General features: G+C 35.9%; 2 protein-coding genes across 3 annotated transcripts in view; one reads left to right on the forward strand and one right to left on the reverse strand.

Annotated features, from left to right (window-relative positions):
• LOC142354357 (uncharacterized) overlaps positions 1–26,281 on the forward strand; it is a 350,658-nt gene that overhangs the window by 135,797 nt on the left and 188,580 nt on the right. The gene's annotated exons all lie outside the window — the stretch shown is intronic.
• LOC142353902 (uncharacterized) overlaps positions 1–26,281 on the reverse strand; it is a 52,667-nt gene that overhangs the window by 339 nt on the left and 26,047 nt on the right. Inside the window, exons 9-17 of one of the 2 annotated variants that reach the window (XM_075406131.1) lie at positions 25,104–25,274; positions 24,102–24,285; positions 18,698–18,895; positions 18,042–18,149; positions 12,391–12,524; positions 8,122–8,293; positions 7,368–7,673; positions 2,231–2,327; positions 1,517–1,605 (exon numbers count right to left, since the gene is read on the reverse strand). In XM_075406131.1, coding sequence (XP_075262246.1) covers positions 2,239–2,327; positions 7,368–7,673; positions 8,122–8,293; positions 12,391–12,524; positions 18,042–18,149; positions 18,698–18,895; positions 24,102–24,285; positions 25,104–25,274 — 1,362 coding nt within the window. In that variant the 3' untranslated portion in view covers positions 1,517–1,605; positions 2,231–2,238. Of the gene's footprint in view, positions 1–1,516; positions 1,606–2,230; positions 2,328–7,367; positions 7,674–8,121; positions 8,294–12,390; positions 12,525–18,041; positions 18,150–18,697; positions 18,896–24,101; positions 24,286–25,103; positions 25,275–26,281 lie in introns of those variants that run through there. The other variant, XM_075406130.1, reaches the window with a different exon arrangement.

Raw genomic sequence — 26,281 nt, forward strand, 5'->3', positions numbered from 1 at the left:
ACGGATTTTAAAAAGTGAAAAAAATTGTCTGACTATAAGAATAGGAAAACCATTGGTAGCTTATCTCTAGGGTACATCAAAGAGCCGAGTACCTGGACTTGAATCACAGAGCAATTCAGCACTCAACCAGCACACTTCAATTGTAAAAACTTAGTTCAGTTCTGAAACATTGCATCTCCAAAAATTTTTAAATTTTTTTATGCGCATTTTTTCTTCATTATAATTATATTGAGGTCAGAGAACTCGCCCGGGCTAAAATTATCCTGTGTAGTCTATTATTTCCTCATGCACCGAAGTTAGGTCCGAGCAGCATAATGTCATACTTTATTGCTTAAAATTGTTAATTTCTATAGTAATATAAACGTTCTTTATTCTTGAGCTAGATTGTAGGTTATTACCACAAAGCTCATTTGTTTAGTGGCTACGACTTGCTACGCAAATTTAATTTTACAAGTACCCACGTGGAAGTTGGAATCGCATATAGAGCAAACCTTGTTGGCGGGAGTCAAGCTGAACCTATGAGCATATTAATTTCCATGCACTAAATTATACTCAAAATCAAGGCTAGCCAGTGCAAATTGTGGGTGAACAGAGAAAACAGTCCATGACAGAACAGTCCCAGAGAAAACAGTCCCAAAGGGCAAAATATTTCCAGGCAAAACAGTCCCAGGCAAAATAGTCCAAAGAAAACAGACAAAACGGTCCCAGACAAAATAGTCCGACCTAAATATAGAGTTAAGCACATGCACACCAATTAACAGGTAAACTTCTTAAGTTATTAAATGATTGTTTTTCATTAAACAAATATAAAGCTGATTACAACATAGTTTTAGAAAAGTTATGTGTTTGAAACAAATTTTTGATTTAGTCCTAATTCATATCAATTAAAAACAATGCATTCAAAAGCTTAACTTATAGATTATATTTGTTAATTATTTGTTTTTTAAATTTGTAACTGTTTTAATATTTTAGTTGGGACTATTTTGTCTGGGAAAGTTTTGTCTGTTTTCTGGGGACTAATTTGTCAGGACACAAAACTGTGGCATGAACAGAGCACTGACCATCCAGAAAAAAATAACGGAATGTCTTCAGACTGATTCAGTGCTGATTTGCTCTGCCACCGACCTCCGAGTAAGTCCAGGAAATCTCCCACCCCCTGCCCCCCCGCCCCGTACGAAGCATACTCTGATCATGTCATTTTATCTGCATGTCGAAATAACTACATAGCAGATCCCTAGCGCTTTCCTCGACAGAACAAATAAAGTATCCTACTCAGAGGCTAGTCTTCAAAAACAAAGCATCTGCAGGGTGGATATTCCTCAGAAAAACACTTTTCATATGCAGCTTCCAAGGAACATTTAGATGTCATCTGAGTGCAACAGTTGGAAGCATTGATTTCAACTTATTAATGACCGTAAATTACATCATTACTGTAACTTAATTTCAAAACCAGCTGATTAAAAATTAGAGGTCAAAAACTATAATTACGTTCTGTTTGTGTGGTACAATAATTGAAATCAAGATTAGAAGTTCCATGTTTTGCTAGACACTAAAATAGCTCCTGAAGTAGCTAATGTTTATTTCGAATGGGACCAGTTCAAATGGCTGAAACATATGCTGTTTTAACATTCTCTTTAAATTTTATCAGCAACGTCGTTTCACTTTTTGAAGATATGTATGATCTTTTAGGTCACATCTTTCAAGTTTTGAAACTTCTTGCTAAGAAATTTAAGTACCAATATTTCTTGGCAAATCTTGGTAAGAGCTGGACAATATCCTCTGAACAATATCAAGCTGAACCGTGAACTCCCTGGTGAACTCCTGACAAAATTTTGGTAAATCTTGATAATGTTTTTTTGTTATTTTTTCCTTCGTAATTTTTGTCAAGTTAGAAAGCTGTCGGAAGAAAAATAGAAATTCAACTATCAAGTTCTCAAATTAGATAAAGAGGTCAAATTTGATCAATTTCTCGTTTAATTTTTGGTTAGTTTGCGAAGATCTTAATTCTTGATACCCATGCAAGGACCTTGGAACTTCGAACAATTCTTGATGATTATATATCCAGTGCCATGGCTTAATTTTTACTAGATTTACCACGCTATATTTAAGATGTATCACGTTTCGATTCACTGGGATAAGTGTCGGTTACAATTTAACAACGCTACAACTGATTTTTCAACATGCTTATAAAATATAATCAGAATACTGGGACGCGATCTAAGCAACTAACGATCAGTTTCATAGGCTGGTGATCATGATGTGAATTGGAAAAACCAGGCTGAAGAGTAGTCCCGTTCCCATCCACTGATTCTGACCGGCATTGATAGCTGTAGAAAAAAGAATTCAAACAGTTTTGAGAATACACACACATAATACAAATTTCCCTGGTTTCATTCAAGGTCATATATGATCTACTCGGAATCAAACACGAATCATACACAAATTTTGAAAGCCGGAAAGAAGTATAATCCTCATTATCAGAAGTTGTAAAAACTGTTTTGGTTGACATACAAGGTGATATATGACCCAGCTGAAAGGTTGAGCGCTGTTTTAACTCAATGTATCTTATTTGCGTTCTACTGTTTCACTCTCTAAATCAACCAAAATTAACCTTGATTATTATATTTAATTAGAATAAGAGCATTTATAGGAACAAACTGGCATTAGAAATTATTGCAACTAAACTCATATATATATATATATACTCAAAATTTAGAGCCCAAATTTGCAGCAAATTTCCGATATCAGGGTATTTTGACGCATCACAAATCAATGATGAAGAGAAATAATACGAGCCGTGACTTTTTGAAGAAAATTAAAAATATAGATCCAAGGTAAATATATTACGGTTAAACGTGATCAATTTAGGATCATTTTCAGTTTCCTGGTAATCATAAAAGGGTTAATCATACAAGAGTAATCATAAAAGGATAAAATATGATACTTGTTCCGACCCACTTGTGGGGGGGGGGAGGAACTATATACTCAAATGGGTTTTTTTTGTTCAGTCAATTTTGGCCGATCGATATATTCATCGTCGAGAAACGTGAGTGGTATCATTAAAAAACTGTTCCAGCGTAGAATTCAAAATTAAAAAGATTTTTTTGCATTTCGTTTTTTTTTCGAGGAGTTGTCGAGGATTGAAGTTTTGCGTGAACACGGGATATTTGGCATGATTTTGTTCACTTTCGGTGTATTTTTTCTTCAAATTAAGATATTTTCTATAAAAATAGTATTTCACATTTACATTTCATGCCACAAAATGAACCAATTGTGTGTTCCTAATTGACTGAAGGCGATAAAAAAGACTAGTTCTGGTCTAATTGGCAAGTTCACTATAAAAAAAATCGAACTCTGTTTGAGAGCTCTTTTTAGAAAACTTTTCGGTTTTTTTGTTTTTTTTTAAGTCACCTAGAGACTAGTCACTTTTCATATCGAGGTTCCATTAAGAACGAACCTCATTTACAGTCAAATGAAGCCCAATGAACAAAAAACTTTGTTTTCAAGGAATTGCTCGTTTTTTTTGGCTTCGACACTGAGTTTTTGTAATTTTAAATGAAAAATTGATTTTTTTTGAGGATTTACTATTTTTTGGAGTCCTATGGTCCTATTCATTGACTAAAGGTGCAATATGTTCCGTAATAAGCATTAAGTGAACATATCTAGTGCTTCGAGTGGACAGCTAATGGCTGTCAAGACTAAGAATAATTTGTCGAAAATTTTTTTTGAACATTAACCAATTATAAACTTATTTTCGTGAACTGTAAGTTAGTCTCAGTAATGACAGGACCCTCTTCTTTCCCACTTCAACCAAAATTTATCTGGTTGGCGGTTTTATCTACTATCTATTGGGTATATGACTTCAATGATACAAGATCTCAACTTTTTTTTAATTTTGTGGTTATTTTTTTGTTATTGGTTACCTCTGAACTCATATCACATTATCCAAATATTGATAGCTCCCATTGGCTTAGCAATTACGTTCAGTGGATCACTGATAAAGCTTTCAGAGAAAAACTTATTGTTTAAATGGCATCGACAATTTCTTCTCGCATTTTCCTACTGAATTTTTTTTGCCTGTTTTTGTTGTTGTTTTCCTAGTGATAAGACTTATTGTGATGCTTTATTGATTAACTATGCTTGACAATTATTTTTCTCCCAGGGTATATCGGAGTGCATTTATTGACTTCAGTTGAAAGCTATTGAATTTAATGGCTTATCTCCTTGAAAATAATTTTTCGAAATTTTTTTTATACATTAACCAATCTTAAGCTTTTTTTGTGAACCGTTAGTCAACCTGAGTATTGAGAGGACCCCCTTTTGTTCTACTGCATACAAAAATAATCTGGTTTCACGTTTTATCTTCTACCAAATAGTTTTAAGACTTCAATGCCACGGGTTTTCACATTTTTTACTTTTTGCATACTTTTTGGTTCCTTTTGAAATCTTATCACATTGTCCTAATACTGATAGTTCCCATTGCTCTAAAAAAGACGTTCAATGGATCATAGATAAAGTTTTAAGAGCATAGCCTATGACTTAAATTGCTTCGACACTTTCTTCATTCACTTTTCTACTGAATTCTTTTTGTTTTTGCCCGTATTTGTTGTTGTCTTCATAGTCAATGACGTGTTGTAATGACTTTGATGAAATATGAATGAGAAACAACCTTGTCGTTTCATCAATGTAGCGTATTTACTGGCTCCCGTAGAAAGCTATTGACTTTTATGGCGTTGATACTACAAGTTTTCTCAAAAATTTCGTGGTTCTGATGTATTTGTTCATATTTGGTGATTTTTTGCATTTATATTGTTAAAAAGAAGAATCCCATTTTCGTTAAAAATCTTATTTGAAACTAGAAAAGTTTATATTGAAAAGTTCACTTTTTAAAGCCTTCGACACTTTTCTCGCTCAATTTTTTCTTGAAATTGGAGTTTTTTCTTGTTTTTTGTTCTTTAGGTAGCCGTAAATTGCTGACCGGTCGAATAAGCTTGTAATTGGAGATTGGACAAATGATTTTACCCGAAGCAGTAAATCCAAATGCGACAAACTTATAGTTTAGCGAATACTCTTAAAGTTTATGATATACATTTTTGGTCTTTTTTTCAAACTTTTCAGTTTTTGTTGTTCTTTTCGTCAACTTGTAACTTGTTTTCATCATTGGCAGGTCCCGTCCAATTTCCGGTAATTCAACAATTAACATATCTACCTATATGATTTGTCACTGACGTTTTGTTTGTTGGACAATATGCGTTTTTTTAAACGTTTTTTTGAGTGGTCAGTTTTTGTGTTTCTTTTTCTCTTCTTTCAACACAATCAAGTAAAAACAGATCCCAATGGTTTTCAAATGTGGCCCAGGTAAATTTAGTTGATGTCTCAGTATAAATTCTTTAGCTGAAATAGTAAAAATTACAATTGAATTAAAAGTACATAGTTTTCAGATAATAGCTAATGATTTTAATGGTATCAATAATTTGTGTTTCCGCAAATCGTTTTTAATTTTTTGAGGTTTTCTGCATCTTTAGTCCGTTTCTATGGCTTAGTATAACCAAGGACAGTTTCTTTTGATTTCGTAATAAATTTTTAGTAATTTCTCAAGGTTTATTTAGTTAAAAGTTAATGCTTTTTAAGACTTTTGAAGTTTCTTGGTTTAAAAAATATTGATTAGTTTTTGAATTTCGCCTCATTGTTCCTTCTTTTTGTCGACTTGTTACCTAGTCTCATTAAAAAAATTCAATCTGCTGTCTACATAGGAAAAAGTAAATTTCTGTAGTTGGGGTTTTATCTGACTGCATTTTGACGTTGTTACTAGGTGCTTTTAAATTTTGATATTCAGTTTTTGCCGTGAAATTTTTGTTTTTGCTAATTTTTGTTGTTGGTTTTTTTTCTCATAATCTCCTCAACGGCAGATTTCGTTGGCGTTTTAATGAGGCATGGCATTATGTAATTCAATTAGTGGCTAGATTGTGTAACGATTGTTTTAAACTCAAACATATATTTTTGTATATAGTCATTTGGTTGACAATTAAGTAAAGAATGTCGATAAGCTCGGGTCGGAATATCATGTGCGAACGCACATTAACGAGTCTTCTTGTGAGGCACATTAACGAGATGGTCGAAAAATCTGCGGTAGAAAAAATTACATAAGAAGAAGAGCAACAAGATCAAAATATTTGACAACATTTTTCATCTAGCGCAACTAATAAATACAGTGGGCACTATTAAATTCATTATTTATGGCTATACCAGCAACTGGAGGAAGAATATCGTGTTTGGTTTTGATTAATTTGGGTAAAAAGCTATGAAAGAAATGGAACGGTGTCAAACAAATGCGTCTTAATGTGATTTTGTTCATTTATCAGAAAAACTGAAAACTGTCTATGAAAGTTTTACGAAACGTTAAGATATAAACACTGATTTCCTAAATATTGGGTATCATGAACTTGGCAGGTGGTTACCAGGCAATGTAATTTGTCTTTCAGTTTTTTGAGAACAAAAAAATGAACAACGTTTACAGCTCCTCTATATTTGCTACGCCAATAATGTCTCCGTTGTTTTAGTGCTTCAAAACACATTTTTTAACTCTTTCAAAATTTTTGAAAAATATCAATATTTGTTGTTCACTGTGGAAATAAACGAAAAGTAGACTACATGCTCACTTACTCTTAATTGTTGCATTTGATAATAACTTTATCTTAAAACTTTGGTTAAAACTTTCTTTTTTCAAGTTAACTGTCATGAAGCAATCAGAAAAATCTTGTACGCAGTCTTGGAATTATAAAAAGTTTTGTAGAAATATTACTTGCAAGCATCGAAGCGTAATGATTAAAATATTTCTAACGTTATTCAGTGATCAACCACTATATCTACCTATGAAAAGACCGTGCTGAGTCAAAAAATGGTTTGAAAGACCATGCTCGACAGAGGTCGGCAGAGTTTTACTGGATCCAAATGTTCGATTGCTGGACCTTTGCTTGATTCCAAATGCCTCACTGAACTTCGACGCCACGCTGTTATCGTGGCTAATGGGGTGACTTTTAGCTATATTTAGCGAGCCCAGTTCTTCTCAATCAAGTAACATAGCAATAATACAGCAAAAGAGTAAAAAGTTTTTTGGCAATTTGACAACTAATCTCTTAGTTGTATTGCCCTGCTGCAATGGTGTAAAAAGATTAAAATAGCAGTAATTTGAAACGACTTTTGCTCCATGACAAGACTATTTTTTGGACTAGTAAAAAAGACGGTTTTTGTATTTCAAGCTGTACCAGTGAGCTGAACCTCTTGAAACAGTGACTCTACAGTCAATGGTCAGTCAATATTGACCCTACAAGTTTGAACTAAACTTTTGGGTTTTTCGTTTTACTCACAGTGAGGATCAAGAAGAAAACTGATTGGCTGCATTGACACTATTCCCTCATCACCACAATCCACATCCGTGCCAACAGAGAGGGAAAAGGTGAAGTTGTACACATTTCCACATGGAACATTCCCAACCTCAACTGGGAAATCTGCTCTGCTGAATAACACTTCGTACACGAGGTTGTTATGCTCTGAATTGAAGGCTTGAAGGGTTCCGTTGTCAAAGTGGACACTGTTTGGGTCTATGAGGTCAAAAGAGACTAAGGTGTGGTTGATGGGGTTGAAGGTGAAGGATGATGACGTCACTTGAGGAACTAAAACCCAGAAATGAGCAAAAAATCTTAACCAAAGTTGAGCAATAATCATGTTGTAAACGAGTACATCTTTTCACAAAAGATTTCGATCTTTGTTGACTTGCATGCGTTGTTTGGAGTCTTCGATGTCTGTTTTTGTTCTTAAAATTAAGCAAAAGTTGTAGGATTATAAAAACGTGCTTGTGATCAGTGCCTCTCCTCGCTAGCAATTTTACTCGGCTATAGCGGATAAAAATTAAACACAAACTCTAAAGCTTTTTATCAGGCATCAAAACTAACTTATCATTGTTCTTTGGTAACTATTAATTTGGAATGTTACAAATACAGATCTTTAACATGTTTAACTGGTGGCAAATAATGATCTGAATCTAAGAATCGAAATCATTTGTTGATTTCATGTCTACCTATGTGGTCAAGGATTGTTCAATTACTTTAATTCGTGACCAACCTGTGCAGAATGTGATTGTTTTATGTATGAGTGTGTTATGAGTGCCATTGTAGGTTGACTGGTTAACTGTCACTTGGTAAGATGTCCCACTAATCAGACCAGAGTAGCTCACCCACCCTGGATCGCTGGCAGCACTGTTCACTGTTTCCCTGGTGCCAGAGCAGCTCACATCCTGCAAACATTCAATTATTCAGGACTCTTTTTTTCTCCAGCATGTAGCCAAACAGTCTCACACCCAAACACACACACACACTACACACACACACAAATGTTCTAAGATGAGTTGCCAAACTTGTTTTAAATTAATTGGCAAGTAGATGTTTAGAGAATTGGGCAGTCCAAAAATGCATAGATTTGCAATGATTTAGGGCTGATTTCATAAGTATTTTCATAAACCATTCCCCAAAATCTTCAATTCTTTCTATTTAGACACAGTATATTATATATGAAGCAAAGCATTCGCAGGGCATTTTGCCAGTTTCCTTCTCTACCGTATCTTGAGATATAATAACATGCCGACCGTTTTCAGACATATTTACACTCAATAATATCCAGTCAGGATGATAAAAATTCGTGACTTCCATTTATTTGTAAATAAAAACACCTATATGAAATAACGAAGCTTTATGAGAGGCTGCTTACTATTGAATATGTATAATAAATTTATGTAAACTGTAGGCATAATGATCTGCGTGAGCATATTAAATTAGTAAATTCTAAAAACATACATGATTTTAGAGGTTCTACTTCTTTTCACCCCGATTTATTTAACCCCCTATAATTTAACCCCGTATATAATCACCCCTCAGTCATTTAACCCCGCAATTTATTCACCCCGAAATCGGTTTAACACCGAAATCTTTTATCTATTTCGGCATCCAAAAGAACAATTAGCAAAGCTAAAGTTCAAAGGACTTAAATAACACAAAACTACTGACCTTCAAGAGTGCGGCATTGAACAGCTTGCGTTTGTTTCAAATAAAAGAATAATGACAAGGCTGCTTTTTAGAACAATGCCTTTGATCGAAAAACAACACTTGACAAGTCTGACCTCTTTTATGTTGCACTTTGATTTGAATCAAAAAAGTTCAAAAACTGTCCTAGTCCAGAAGACGGAAAAACGGGTACATTTCAAATGAAAGGATGAAAGCTAAATTTTTAAACGTACTTTCTGAGCAGGCATAAATTAGCAATTCAAAACAAAATTCAACCATGTATTTAACAGAATTTCCAATGAAATCCAGATTGATATTTTTGCTAGCAGCTACGCTGTGCAAGCTTCATATCTAAATGTTGCAAAACTGTGTTCCCAATTAGGGGTCCCGTCATAGGGTTAACGCCCGGGATCAAATTCCCTAATGAGTCACGATATGAGGCTTCGACGTAACTCCGTGAGGACGCAAGGAGGGCGCCAACTTAAAAATATTAAGATGGATTTCGAATTTAAATTAACACAAAAACAAACATAATAAAATACACGATAAATACACAACTAAGTCAAACTGGCAATAGCCCTGAAAAAATGGATATCAGTTTCATCCCTGTAAATTTGCATCAAGTTTTGCACTTTCCCTTTCAAATTCTCATACTTCTTCTTCTTTGGGAATTTGTAACCGGATGAGGCATTCAAAAAGTTTAATTTTTGCACCGCAGCGTCTTTTTGTAAATTAGTCAAAAGTTTCCAAATTCCGGGATGGGATCCGCTGAATAAGGCTTCTATCCCATAATGCCAGCCCTCAACAGCATTTTCTGGCCGTTCTGGCAATTCCCTCAATGGCTGCGTCTCTTTGATTCCATATTTGTGGGGGGAATGTGGCAGGACGGTTTAATAGTGGACACTTGATATAATTTGTTTGGAAATATAAACAAAGCTCGTCTATTTTCTCAATAACGAAGCTATCCAAATTCTGCTGATCCGCCACATTCGTTATTTCCTCGACAATCAATTCAAAAGATTTTTCTATTTGCTCACTTCTTTCAAAAGCTAGGGCCACTTCATGATTTTCTGACACCAGCTTTTTTAGTACAAGTTCTCCAATTTTTCTAACAAAATCTTGAGTTAAATGGAAATAACAGCCCGACAATATTGAAGCTGGATGATGTTTTTGAAAAGCATTAATAGGGGCAATTTCAAAATCCAACAGAACCTTATCCGGCTTACAATCTGGGGCAAAGGTGTCTAAGGCATCAAGTAATCGGCTGTACGTTTTTTCCGTTTTGTTGGGAAGGAGGGCATATAAACAAGCAGGGGCAATACCGAGAATATTTACATGAAGGGTGTATATTTGATAGAAGTTTTTGGGCGATAGTTTAAACGTTCCATCCCCAAGCCAAAACTTGGAGCTTTCGAGAACCGATGTCATATGGGGATCGCCAAAAACTAAAATACGCTCGTTGTCATCTTTTCCGCTGTCATACCGCAAAAACTCTTGAAACTTATTGGGTATATCAAAATGCCGGTCCGATGGCTCATGAACTGACACTGTTTGTATAACCTTTCTTAAGCGCTGAGAGGTTTGTATTAAATTTGGTTTTGACGGCAACGCATACTGGGTCGAAAGAACGTCAGTTACTGGTAAAATTGCGGAAATTACGGCTGCTGCGGGCGTTAGGTTTTCACTCAGGACTTTAATCTCTTTTATAACTTTTCGTGTGGCCGGTTTTCCAATCGAAGCACTATGATTGTGCTCACCGTTCACGCGAATGAGTTGGTCATCTTTTGTTAAAGCGGAAACGCGGCACTTGTAACTTTGATATTTTGAGCAATTCCAGGCAGTGGTAAACTTATTTAATCTTTTAACATAAAACTCATGCCCCTCTACAACTAATATTTCTTTGTTTTTCGAAGAAATAGTAAACTCAAAGTCGGCAGTTATCATGCTGAATTCAAAATGCAATAAAACAAGAAATGTTCTTGAGTTACATCCAGTTTTCAATTGCTTTTAATTGCCCCATTAAGGATTAGTTGAGATAACTAATTCGCTAATTGTTATAGTTTTGCATTAAACTATTGTGTCGTTTGCTCTATGTCCCTGACAATTATGATCCATGAATTTACAGATTAAAATAGGGGTGAAATGATTGAGGTGCTAAAAGCATGTTCACACCTCAGTCATTTCACCCCGATTTTAATCTCCATTAATTAAAATAGAAATAATTGAGGCTTAATTATCCTCAATTATAGGAAGCTTAAAATCGGGGTGAAACAATATAGGGGTTAAATAATTGAGGGGTTAAATGATGTAGGGGTTAAAAAATCGGGGTGAAAATATAGGGGGTTAAAATAATAGGGGTGAAAAAACAGGACACCGATTTTAGATGGCAGCCACCGTATCATTTTCTCCCTCTTTGTTAGAATGGCGAACATAATAAACTTTTCCCGGCCCACAACCCTAACCCTGTGCACTATAAAAATTTTTAATGCCACGCTACATATATTATAATGATTACCCACACTATAACTGAACGCCTTCCCCCATTTCCACCTACTAGCATCCCACTTGTCACAGGATGAGGTCCGCGGCCCAAAACAGGTATGTGCCAGACTGACTTGGGTCGCTGACAGAGGACACGGTGCGACACTCTATTATAGTCTGGACGGAGTTTATGTCGGGTCCATCCGTCTGGCCCATAACAAGTTTTTGGGTCTGTTCGGTCTGATAGATATCTGTCTCAAATTTTGGTGAACCGCATATACACAATTTTTGGGGATCTAATGAGTCCGTTCAATTATGTGGTAATCAACCTTGTGGAAGGCATTGACGCTCAACAGTGTTTGTTCACACGATGTTCTGAACTGGAAGTTCTTGGAGGCTATCTTGGTCGGCGACAACTTAGGTAGCTGCACTGAGCTCGTTTGGCGTTTTGACGCGATTTGAGCAAGAAGGCTGCATCAATTTTAGAAATGCTCAGATTGAGGCCATTGGGTGGAATTCACTGCTGAGACAGTGAATTAAGTGTTTCCCACTGAGAGCTTTCTAATGAGAATAATAAAGCACGTTACGCTTGCACAATGTTTCAGTGCTGTTTACAATTCAGGATCTTTTTCGTTTGTGCCCCCCCCCACAGCTTTGTGGGTGCTTATTCGTGCACTCCAACCCCTCCCCCCCCCCCCCCCCCCCGACGAGCCTGCCATATTTTTACATAATGATTTACTATCTAATGGCACGTGCTCTGTCACTGGGCGGGGGTGCATAACGTATTGGGGGGGGGGGGGGGGGGGGGGGGCAAACGGAAAAGATCCAAAATTGATTTCTAATGAGTCAGAACCTCATGTGAAGTGCAGGTGGCGACGATGTTGTTAATGGTTGCAGGAGACAAATCAGATGCTGTATCTTGCACTGTTATGTTCACCATTGCCTCATTTCTCTCAATCACAGCCAGCTCAACTTCACCGTACATGGCTGAAACAGATTAATATTGCACGTTCTCTCTATGCACATTGACTGAAAAAAGTTTTGAATAACGGAGCGTAAATAATTTTTTCCGGTTGCATTTTAAATTTAAAAGCAAATGGAATTAAATGAGCGATCGTAGTTTATGAAAAGGAAAAAAAAAACAATGGAAGAAGACTCGGAAATGTACAAATAATCATTCAGTATTTGACGGGAAAAAATGGTTATTTGCAAAATTTAACCCAGAAATGATTATTTTGAGATATTTTGGAAACTGGTTACCTTGCAGAATTTGGCAGAAAACAAAAATTATGCAACAGAATCTGCCAGAGAACTGGTTTTTGAGTCCACTATATCAAACGATACTGTTCCATTTGAGCTGTGATCTAAATTTATGAAAGCATACGATTCGCTGTATTGCAATTTGTGACACTCATATTAGCTATCGAGTGGTCCAATTCATGGAAAAATGCGTTACAAAAAATTATAGACCAAATATATCTTCAGACTGTCGTGGTCGATAACACGGGTCAAAATAATTCAATAAGTTGAATTTCAAATTAAAATTGGAACTGAAAATATACAAAAACTTAGCTGGTTTTTATAGTATTTATCTACGCAAAAATATACAAAGAGTTTAGTTTGGTGACACAAGAATAGAGTTCGTCAGGTAGGCCCCTTCGGTACTTTGAAACTTTAATAGAGAAAACTTCTAAGTTTCTTGATGTCTCTTCGAAACCATCACACAAACCAAACATTTACAACCAAACAAAATTGAATGCTGCAGACAATTTAGCAGCATTCAATTTTTTCAAGTTTTCGTTGCTTTTTGAGTGAATTTTACTAATTTTAATTGCAAATTTTTACGCATTAATGTTTTCTTAAACCACTGCCAAACGGATTTTTGATGCGTTTCATTGCGCGCAGTTATTTTCCAAAATTTGTCAGCGTTTTCTTCATAAATGAAGTATATTCTCAAATTTGAACACGCATTGAAATGATAACAAAATTGTCATTAATAACAGTCATGTCGACCAATCATTACAGCCAGCTATTAAAGAATACAAAATTGGTTCTCGTAAAAATAATTTTCCTGTAAAAAGTGTTTCAATAATCTTGAATAAGAATACTTTTCTGAAGAAATCTGGGTTTTTTACTCGATGATACATCGTCTTTTTGGAATCAGCTTTACTTAGCCAGATTTCTACAACATAGGTAATCTCTGGTCTAGTGGGGAAGTTTCATCTCGTAAACAAACAAAAAAAATAAGAAAGAGTATAAAAGTAGACTTGCGCACAAAAGCGCGCTCTGAATGCCCTTATGACTCTCAATTGGAAAGATGGACAATTAAGCTTCTATAACGTTTTCCAGACTTCACACATGGTATCAAATTTTTGAAATATTCTGATGTTGTTCACTAAGCAGGTTATTTAAAATCTATTTGTTTTCTAGTTCAATGGCAGAGTGAACTTTAAATCATTATAAGTGAGAAAGAGGTCCCCTACCGTTCATAAGAACCCCCGGAGGGTACCCCCTGCCTTTGCAGTTCACTTCTTAGCATTTGTTAATTTGAACAATAAATTTGTCAAGTGTTTTTGATAACATATTAATACAATGGTGGTTTTTATCTCTCTTCGGCAATTGCAATGATTAATTGGTCATTATTTCTTTGACTTTATCTAAATGATAATTAATCTTATAGACCACCAGAGCGAAAAGAGCCGGCGGTCTTCGGTAGTTAAGACAATACTTAAACTAATTGATCAAAACATCTAACCATTCAACACTTTTTGAAAGTTGAGCTTGCTATAATTCTATTAAAAGCATCCTGCCGAGTAAATTACATTGAATTGACAGCTGGTCAGCAATTATTTAACAAATTGTTTTCTCGCATAATCAACAACTGATGACTTCGATTGAATATTCGATTGAAAAAATCGATTGAATATTCGGTTAGGTCATTGCGGCGAGTTGTCCGATAAAGTTCACGTTCAGTTGAAACTTTTTGTGAATGATATGACCGAATTTGCAATATCTCTTGTAATGTTTGTTTGCTAAGAGAATGTGAAGGCAAAATACAACCGTAAAAAATAGTAGGGAAGCCTCCTTGAGTTTGGTGGTCAAGTTAAAAGCAGTTATATGAAGAAAGCACTGTCACAGTTTGTTGCACTGATAATAGAATGAAACAAGGCGGCTCGGTAATGTGCGATCGCACATAAGGTTCCGACCCCGCTCATCCACAATTTTGGCATAATTGTCTACCAAATGAGGAACAGATAGAAAAACACAAAAAATTCAAAAATTTAAAAAAAAATAAAAAAAAACTGGTGTATGAACGAAAAGATAGCCTCCAAAGCAAATAACTAAGTGGAGTAAAAAAGATGCATTAGATTAGTGAGATATGCCGATATTAGGAAAGCGAGCGAAGACGAACGGCAAAACCAAACAACAACAACAAACATTAATTACCTCAAAAAATATGTCCGTTTTAAAAAACAAAACTTAATATCAAAGTCAAAATAGCGGCAGATAAAACTGAAAATAAACAATCAACTGGTAATTCACCAGACAAAAATAGTTATTCACCAGTTCAAATGGTTACTCACCAGAATAAAGCTTGGTAACAATTAGACAAAAAAGAACAGAAACTTTAAAGTTAGAAAAATCGCTGAATTTAAAAAAAAACAATTAATTTTAAAGTAATGAAAACCATAAGGAATCAACTAAAATATCCCATAGTTTTACAATTATCAATGCGCCCATAGAAGGGATTTAAGAACTCTTGGTATACAATTTCTAATGCAGTTACAAAAAGAACAACAAACAGACAACAAACAAAAAATCAATGAAAACTTGCCAGAAAATGCTTTGAAAGCCGTAGAACCATACTTTGGCCCCCCAATTATGTGCAATTGCAGATTCGTCCAACAACGATATTGTATTATGTGGCCGCTCATTAATGAAAATAAGCAAGAATAAGACAGAAAAGAAAAAAAATCAAAATTATGTATTACTTATTTTTTTTTCGAAAAAAAATTATTTCCAAAGACATGAAAGCTATTAATTACAAAGTGAAAAAATTGAATAGGTTCTTCCGAATGAAACCTTTGAGACTTGCAATTTTCAATTATCCAGAATATGTGTTACGTCTACAAAAAGAACGTCAAATATGACATAAATCAAAAATTCATTTACTTTTTTGTGTAAGAAACCCGTGTGGAAACCAGTAAAGTCATAACGAATTCTCTTAAAATGTTAGATTTTGTGACACCAACCCCTTTTGACACCTTCCCTTGAAATGTATTGTGTGACCTCTCATTAATGAAACTAGGTAACAATTAGACCAAAAAGAATAAAAAAAGCAAGATTATGTAAAACTTGTTTTTATCGAAAAAAAATTTTTTTCCAAAGACATGAGAGCCATTAATTACAAAAAGAAAAAATGAATAGTTTCGTTTGTTCTTCCAAAGAAAGCACTCGAGACCTGCAATTATCCAGAACATGTCTTACGTCTACAAAAAGAACGTCAAATATGACAAAAATAAAAAATTAATTTACTTTTTTGTGAAAAACCCGTGTCGAAGCCAGTAAATTCATAACGAATTCTTTAAAAACACTAGATTTTAAGACAACAATCCCTTTTGACACCTTCCCTTGACAAAAAGAATTTCATTTTTAATTAACGGGACCAGGCAACAAACAGACAATAAAAGGAACAAAATTGCGAAGTTGAAATGTTTTTTTTTTCATTTTGGAAAACAATTTTTTTCAAAGTCAGGAAAGCCATTATCTATCATCTATTATCAGAACATCGGCTCAACTACTCTTCCAGGAAAAGCCAATCAATCCGGGTCATTGTACAGGAACTTAAATACGACTAAAAAGACAAAGTAAAAATGACAGTTAATGACAAAATTAAAAAATTCAATTAATTTCTTCGAGAAAGTTTGTCGAAGCGGTAAAGAACAACAATCTATATCATTAAGGAATTAAATAATAACAATTGCGCGGTATTCTGAATGCGAAAAATGTGACATATGAACTGACAATAACGTGATAGTTTGACAAAATTAGAAAACATGAAAACTGGGCCTAAAAATTAAAAAAAATTTGTGAAATCTAGTAGTATCAAAGCGAGAAAACCATAACTTAAGGCGTAAAACCGGATTAAAGACTAAATTTAAATTCTGCAGAAAAAAGGCGCACTCTTTTATTGCTGACACTAAGCTACAAGTTGACCAAAGTAAGAGAAAAATTGAGGCAAAGTTCAATAAGCCATTTTTCATTTAAAAATCAAATATTTTAAAAGTCAAAACGACCATAAGCTTTCAAGCAATCAACTAGATAATTTAATTTTGAGCTAATTAGGAAGCCAATAGGACCTATCACTAGTGAGGTTTGATTTGAAATGTTCTGTTATTTAATTAATATAAAAAAGATCGAATTTTTTTTTATAAAAAACCGACTGATGACAATCCGAGTTATTTTTGAAACATAACGGTCCAAGATTGGTGCATAACTAGTCCTGCTAATGTTGATTGTCCTTTAGGAATATTTAATTTTCGGATTGTCATTGATTTAGATATTTTGTTTGTTAAAAAATCAAAAGTAAATGCTGCGTTTTTGATAATCAACGAATTAAGTTAGCAAAAAACTGCAAAGATTTATTTACAGAGGACTCTCAACGGAAGTTGAAGTGGAACTAGCCCCCTTTTCAGTCTACAAAGATTGTGTTAGTGGTGTTTGGGTGTGCTCTTCCTGCAGGTTTAATCAGAGTGGACTAAAGAAACTTTTTTCGTGCTGTTTTTGATGAAAAAGTCTGAATTTTGTGAAATTTTTAGCCGGAATTTGTGACAAAAAAAAAATCAATGAAAATAGCCGACAATGTATTTTTTCTCTAAACGTAAAGTCAACAACATTTTAATGAAAAATTTTATTACATTTTATCAAAATTGGCGAAATTTTAGTCAAAAATTCCGAAAAAAGGTGAATGAAATCAACGGAATTCACTCTATTTTCTCGGAAGTTTAAACCTAGATATCTCCCTATCAAAAACGAAAATCAAAAAAAAAGTTTTTAATTCCATATTCTACGCTGGACAAGCTTTCTAATGATACCAGTCTCAACTGTCTACGATGAATATATCGATCGCCGAAAATTGACTGAACAAAAAAAAACCCAGTTGAGTATATAGTTCCTCCCCCCTCAAGAGGGGTCGGAACAATTAATAAAATTAAATTTGCTCGAATAGAAAAAAGATTCAGGTTTGATAGGCTTTCTTGACGAATTTCTCTCATAATGTGCTCTTTTAGCGAAATTAATTTCAAACTAAATTTTTTGGTCTTTCTCTTGAAGTTTCGAGATCTTAACTTGTGCAAAAGTATTTAAAAGTGATACATGAATTTGTTTGGCGGACACTGTTTTGAGCAGATCTTAAACAACTGAGCTTCTGAAAATGTTTTTATAATTCAATTTGATTTAATTTGTAAATTGAGTGTTCGAATAGGAGGTTCGAAAATACAGAACCTGGTTTGTACTGGATTAGGACTGGATCACTTCTCACTTCTCCTCCAGCTCCGCAGTCTGTTGAGGATCCACCCACGCCAAAAACTAAAGACAAGTTGTAGTCTCTGCCTGAAACAACATTTCACTTATCAGATTCAAATATCGAGCAGAGGTTATTGAGAACCCTCCCCAAATTCAGGTGCGCGACCCAAGCCAGCTCTGGTCAGACCAATTTGGTTCGCACACAAGTGATGTAAAACGATACCCTATCACAGAGACTCAAGCAGCTCTACGGTCTGGATATTCTATGTTTAAGCCCTGGTCTAGAATCTGCATGGCCTGATCAGAACGCTTGATCTGCGATCTAGTTAATCTGTTCAGAGTCCAGTCCAGAGCAGGAAAGTGTGACCAGAATCTCATACAAAGTGTGGATGGTTTGATCACAGCATAAACTAGCGTCTGCATAGTCTATTGATATGACCTGTATAGCGGCTGAGCGACCCAAAAAAGAGGCTGCTTAAATTAAATTAGCTGATGAAAGTTCATAAACCAACAACACTGGCCAGGTCAAGTTCTATCATCACACCGGATCCAAATGTCCGCTACCCACGAGTGTTCCGACAACGCTGGTCACGGGGCTCAACCTGATATCATTAAATGAAGTTGGGCAACCTTACCCGGAATAAGATCGGCGACCACGATTGGGAATTGATCTCTTGAAAAAAATAGCAGAAAGGGCGACGAGGTGGTTGTTGTTGTTGTTGTTAGAGAAAGCGATCCATTTTCAAACATGTTCTCGTCCCTCAATGAACCCATAAGCATCAACTGGACAGCTGTGTTGTTCAATTTAGACTCCATTACTGACACTTCAGGCACTGAAACATATTTTGGACAGACAAATTAATGTTCTTTATAAGGCCGAAGGTTTTTAGACTTCATGAACACCTAAATTGTCAACTTTGATTGCGGTAATGTGTATTCCAAGTAAGTCAATTCTTTCCTTATATCAATTATGTCATCGTTTGGCTTAATAATTATTAGTTCTACCCAGGTTTAGGCCTCGAATTATGAAAAGACCATGCCCGACGAAAAAGTGGTATGAAAAGACAATGCTGGACTCAAACAGCCCATGAAAAGAATTTAGCTGGACCTAATCGTTCAGCTAGACTTTGGCTTGACCAAAATTTTTGATGCTGGACTTTAGCTCGACCCAAATATGATGCTCGACTTTACCTCGACCTAAAGGGTTCATGCTGGACCCAAAAACTTTACATTTGCACTTATGATATATATTCCTTAAGAATTCAGAACGGAATAGCTGGCATCAAGCAAGCGCCGCTTGTGTAGACACTTAAGACTGCAGAACAATTGCCATTACAAAAAGTCTGGTAGTAAGTATCCCAGTACCCCATTCTCTGTGAATTTGATTAGATGTAGACCTGTTTAGATAAAATGAAAGCATAACAAACTTTCTAATTACTGCCAATTTTTACAAAAGACTCCATGAGATGGATATCTTCCGTTTGTGGCTCCCCCCGTTATAGAGCACGTGCTATTGCATAGTAAATCATTGTGTAAAAATATGACACGTGCGTCTGGTGGGTGCAAATATGCGCCCACTAAGCTGGGGTGGGAGGCAGAAAAGGAAAAGATCCCATGAGATAATGCGTCGGTTCGAGATATTTAGTAAGTTACGCGACTCTGCTTGGAGTCACTGAGAACTTCTGGCGTCTATCGAGAACTCCGAAGTAATTCTAGATAATAAGTCAGAATTTCGCAGGGACTTCTGCAGAGTCACGTAACCTTGATAAAAACACGAAACGTGCACGATTTAAAATCACAAAAGTTTATGGAAATCCAATTTCTGCCTCAGTATAAAGGAACTTCTGGCATCTTCCCTTCTGGCACTGTAGACTTTCGGCATTTTATAACTGAGCATGTGAGCGTCCTAAGTAAAGATTAGCGTCCTAGGTTAAAAGATCGTCTTAATGCTCCCAAGGCATATTTTTTGTTTTGGTTATCATATTTCAAAGCTATTCGCCTGCACCTCACGGTACATTCTCAGGGAAAATCAGTGGCGATTAATAGTATTGCAGATCTGTTATTTTAAACTGTTCATGGTCAAATTGTGATCATACTGCTTTGTACACTGCTCAGACTATAAATAAGAGTACACAATTGATCAACGAAATTACTCTGTAAACCAAGTCTTTGGCTCTATGACCAGAAGAAAACTCATTCTCCTAACAAGCAGATTGACACAAATTACAGACTAAGCGAATTATGACAAAAGGTGAGAAAATACTCCTGAACATAGCTTTCACAAAAAAAACATGCAAGAACTTTTTTTAATTCTAACTAAATTGACTCCGTAGACGTCTCCTTATAGAATCTTAGAACATTGCAAAATTTAAAATTAGTTCGAAAAGTGAAAAGATGAATTATGTTTTTGACACATTTCTTATATGCAAGCCACACAATCGGGTTTTCAATGTTGCATGATAACCCTCATGACCAGCCAGATCTTTTAGTTTGGTAGTTATTCCAATTGCATCGCTCTATCAATGAGACAATTCAAAATAACGACTGATTGCATTTTCATTTCATCTTTGACTAGATCGGGACCCAAAACTCTCCTCTAGTTGAGTGAAATTCTATCAACACATTTAAGGATCTCAGTGGAATCTATTAAGTATCATGAATGCAGCTGCTCAGATAGCAATTGAGGAACTTGACTGCGTTAATTTGATAAGGGCAACAGACCGAACACTTAAAACGAAGCTTCCATTGTCAGCAATTACAGTAAATCTATCAATTGTCCTCTTGAACGTCTGTGAGATACCCACTGTGAACTGATGGAACAAAAACAAGTTGAAGACTTCGTTCTTAGCAATTGCTTCCATGTGTGCCATAGTTTTGCATTTCTGCTGCTTGAAGAGCTTGACCAGCCTTCAAAGCTGCTATTGCCATTGAGATGCGTTGAAACGATGAAATCATAGTCACACCGCAGCTACCAACAAACTTGCTTGCCAAGATGGAACATAGATGTTGCCTGGTCGTGAACTAATGTCTGGTATCAGGTTTTTGTTTTCTTCTACAGGCGACAAATTTGCTTTTGAGCAAGCTAATACAACCCTATCGCTAACTCTAACAAGCCTGGCTTGTACATCACCAAGTTTGTGGAATGAAACAACGTTGTCACAATTATCAGAGTTTTGCACCATTATCCCAGTTTTGAACGTCCAATATCTGGGTTTTGCAGTACAGACGTTTGCTCTCTGCATTATAAACAGGTGCGCCAAGTCTGTACTTTGCGCTAACTCGAAATTCATTTGCAGTCAAATGATGAGCAAGTGTGGCTTTTGGATGGTACTTATAACCATGCTCCCGAATAACACAGAGACAATGAATGAAATCCCGCTTTGCTTTTTTCTCTTGTAGGTCTGCTTTTATATTAGTATTTCAAATATTGTTATTGTCAAAAATTTCACGAACTTTGTTTAGAGAAGGCCAACAAGTCTAAAACAGTCAGGCTATTATATTTTTCTTGAAAAATGTGTTTATCTTTTGGACTATGTTCAGTGAGACATGAAACGAGCTCGTCAAGCAGAATTAAGGAGCTCTCAAAGGTTTACACTGGTCTAGAAAATGGCGAGCGCCTAAACCTGGCAACTTTTAGGCAAATTCAACCTGGGACGCGGGACGCTTGACTAAGGAGGTAACCCAGAATCTTTCCGAGGATTTTCCGTTGGTTATCATCAAATATCTTTAAGGTATTTTAAATACTTTCAGTCGAATTTCAACTGCGTATCAACCGATTCCACCAAATTGTCATGAGAAAACTCGAAGAATATCCGGCATGTGAAAAGAGTTTGCAATTGTCGTATCGGAGAACTAGTCCACTCTATGGTGCACAGTCGCGTAATATTTTCCTTGTGTTCAGAACCTGCAATGCGCCCATCATTAGAATACCATGTACGCTGATGCAGTTTGAGACTCAAAAAGGAAGTTTTTCACTACTGGGTCTCGTTGCTCGACACATGACCAAAATTGTCATAAAGCAGTGGACTGTGATGCAAATAGCAGCAATTGTTGATCGCACTTCTACCTGGTATTTGTTTTTTAAACGAATTTTGAAACTGACTAGGTTATACAGAATATCTGCACATTGTCTAATATACCCGGTGATTTTGATATTGATTCATACCAAATCCTTGCTAAGTAAAAAAATTGCTTCTACGCCAGCGTGAACGCCAAAACTTGTGTAATTTGTTGGAGACAGCTAGAGCATAGCCGCAGGTTTCCTTGACAAACCATTTGCAGTGAGCTTCGTTAATGCTTGCCCTGCTGCAATGAGACAAACGCTACTTTTTAAACTCAATAAAGCACTTAATGAAGCACTGCAATGCGCTTGGTTGTAATTTGTTGCACATTTTGTAAATAATGCTCAAGGAATATTTCTGATGAAATTGCGGCTGCATACTTGATCTGAACTGTTCGAACAATTTTAGCTCGGAAGTCTTTGAAGAAGTACTTTTATTTACCTATGGTTAACTTTCTCGGACATAATTGCTTTAGTGCTTGGAAAATTAGTTTGCCAACAGGTGCAAGCCGTTCAGATGACAAAAGTGTTGCTACACGCCCAAACTATTTGTTTCATTGACACAACTTTCTTCCACATTCACCCAAGGTTTCCATTGGTCCAAAATTTTACATTATCAAAAACTTTCTGTTTTGTTCTGTTTATCTCCCCTTTGTTGTTCAACATTAGAATGCATTTTGAAATAGCAAACAGTATTCTCCAGTTTGTTCCTACTTCATGATAACAGAGGCAGCAATTGATTCTATCCATGGGCACCTTGGACCATCAACCTTTAACATTAACTGGAACGTAGCAGACATCGGGGACTGTTGTGATGAATATCGCTTTGAATTCCGGTAGTTGAGTATCAAAGCAAGCGCATGTCAAATTCAAATCTACGAGAATGTTTTTGACATAAAGTGTTTTGTCTGCGTTGACTATAGGGTCGTCAAATTGGTCCGTTAACTCATTAGATTTTTTTTTAGGTGTGCTCAGAGATTTACCGAAGCAGTTTGCTTAATTCGAATTGGCATTGTTCCAAATTTGTGTCGTGTTCGGGCCCTCAACCTACGTATCCGGATCAATGTTTCATCGGCACTCTTTTCTAGCGGTTGCATCTTGTATAGTTGATTAGCAGTATCCGGTAAAACAGGAGCGGAACTGGTGAAATATTAAAGTTGTTTTCCGTATTCAAGTGTGTCAACTGCTGCGTGGGTCTACTAGCTACAGTGCCATTGACTATGCTCTCAGTATAGTTTAAACATGATGATCTCGACGAGTGACAGGGTGTATCTTTGCTCAAATCGGAAGGGGAGTTTTCATTTCTGTAGTATCTGATCCCTGTCATAGAGAATTAATAGAAAAAATTTTTGATATCGTTTGAATTATCTTTCGAAAGGTCCAGATAAAAAAGAACAACAACTTTCTACTTAAACACCCAGTAAGAAATTTGTGGGGACGAGGAGTGGGAAGCTTGAATTTCACGGGTTTGTTGCATCGGTCTGTCATAACGTTCCTCGCCAGTCAGAACGGACTCCAGTTTCACCCCATTAAACTAACATAAAAGATCTTCAAAAACTTTGCAGCTCAAAACTTTGAATCATATTATTCATTCACATCAGCGCACGCGCAGAAAATCTCATTCTATTGGCCGCATCATAAATTGAACTGTTTTGATGTTTAATTTGGCCCTTAATTTCTTCTGGAATAATAGTCTGTTATGTCTACTATTGTCCGTATTTTTGGAGATCTTTACGTACCACTAAAAGCTGGTATATCTTTGATCCCGATTTTTGGTGCTTAATGCTGAACTCGAAATTTAAATGCTTTAGTGATTTTCTCATAGATAAGCTACTGAACTAACTTTTTTTATTTGTAGAAGACATTCTTTATTTCAGCTTTATTACAAAAATTTCAAAAAAAAAAATGATTTTAAGTTGCAAATGTTTACAGGTTTAAAATATGTACAGGTTTCGTTATCAGCTTCTTCAGCTACTCACTTGTACAGAAGACAGTGCTGGTGGAATCGAGTTGAGTATTTTGTATGCCATCGATTGTAGCTTGAGTGAGAGTGATGTTGTAAGAGGATCCAGGTATCAGATTACTCACACTCACCCACCCAATGTCACTGGCAACGGTATTCACTCCAAACTGAACATTTGAAGGGCATCCAAGATCTAAATCCTAAAATGACAATCAAACTCAACCTACCAGATATTATTCAAAGGCAAAACTGTCAATGAAAAAAAAAAGAAAACATTGAATTCCAAAATGTTACACACCTTAAAAGTGTCAACAAAATGGCAATGTACAAATTCTAAAATACATAAAACAATAAGAATATATTTTATTTACAACGTTTGGAAACTAAAAACATTAAAAAAATATATTGGATAATAAGGAAATTAAAAACAATGAAAAATTAAAAAAGGTCCCTCAACAAATCTCTGTATTCCAATGCCTTTGGGAGTGATGCTGATGATAATTGCGACCTCGACTGACCTCAAATCAGATCATTGTTCTGCTTCAGAGAAATGATCAAATGTACATTTTTGAAGATTCAAATCGATCGGAACAGATTTTACCCGCACTGAGGTTATTCTGACTTTGATCTCTTGTCAGACCTCTTTTCGACCAAACGGGTTTGTTTTTACACGGGCTGGTTAAAGTGCGACCCAAATTAAATGATCTAGCAAAACAACGTTTACACAAAGTCTGGAAAATGGTAGCACCAAGGTCCTCCAACCGGGCGGCGAAGTCTGGAAAAATGACGGGATCATAGTTTAAAGTCCAGAGGGCCCCAGCAGGGGCAGCTACTGAGAAGTATAATGATTAGAAAATTCAATAAAAGACAGGCGCCGTAGATCGAAATACCGAATAGATTGTGCCCACATCGGGTATCATTTCTAGGCCAATTAGTCGACTCAGAAAACAAAAATTGACAAGGCACAGATTCAATTTTCGTAATTTTTGATTGTGCTGTAACAAAACATTGTTCAAACCTGCAGGTAGTAACACGTAGCAACAATGTCGGTTATAGACAGAAGTGAACCTGCTTCTAAAACTTGCACGGACATGTTGACAGAGGTAGAGGTTACGGAAACAACAGAAACCATCACGCCATCTTGAAGAGACACACTAGCAGTCGTAACATCTGTGCTCACGGGGCTTGACTGCAAACATGAGAAAGTTTCGAGGGTCAAATTTTAAGATAGATTAGGGTAATACCTGAAGTCTGCCAAAGAAAACTAAGAAAATTTTTCAACAGAAGAAAAATAATAAATTAAATGGTCATTTAGTCAATATTCTTACATAAATTAACGTTTGTATAAAAAGGTAACCACAAAATGTATTGGGCACGAGCAGCAAAAACAGATTAATCAGCTCATATCTTGTCCCGTACCGAATATCAGGCCTGATTCAGAGTTTTTCAGAGGCCAAGACTTGGATTGTCTTGGACAGAGCAGAACCCAATTCTTTAGTCTCTCTGGTCAGATTTAAGTTCGATATCATGCTCATAGTGTTTTTTACGAGGGCGACACTTTGGCTATTTTTTTACTCGGTAACCCCCCATGCGAAAAAATAATTTGCCGCGGCAATTCTTGAATATTACTCTTGAGACTTGGGCCTCTCTGGGCAGAGAAAATCCAAGTTTTAGATTTTTCCACCCATTTTTAGAAGAAATGGCGTCCTCTACACGCTCATTGATTTGTCACATATACTCGTCATTGTCTGGCTCTTTAGCTAGGGTGTACCAGCCATTGGAGACTGATCAGTTCAAATAAACCGCTACTAGGTAAAAAATGTGTGAGGCCTTTATGGGCAAAAAAGGGATGATTTAATGTTTAAGGGCTTTGTCCAGATAGGTCTCGAGTTTTAGAAATCTATCAAAAGTATGGCCTAGGCTGCGGTTACTCTGTGAAAAAGCAACCCAAGAATTGGTGTGCTCTCGGCTGGGCAAATCAAAGACTTGAGATTTTTCTGAGCAAAACTTCAGAATGGGCAAATTTTCTATGTTCATGGGTAGTTTTTACATGGTTTCTGGGACCCTTGTGTAAAAACAGCCCATAGTTGAGCCTCAGAGCATTTCGTCAGCAAAAATTGAAATCAGTTCCAAAAAATTGTATATCCAGAGTATTTAATTTTTTCAATGCACAGTTTTTTTCTTCTTATTGATATT

Source organism: Convolutriloba macropyga, chromosome 15, assembly GCF_964194025.1.
Source record: "Convolutriloba macropyga chromosome 15, txConMacr16.3, whole genome shotgun sequence".
In the NCBI taxonomy this organism is placed as follows: Eukaryota; Metazoa; Xenacoelomorpha; order Acoela; family Convolutidae; genus Convolutriloba; species Convolutriloba macropyga.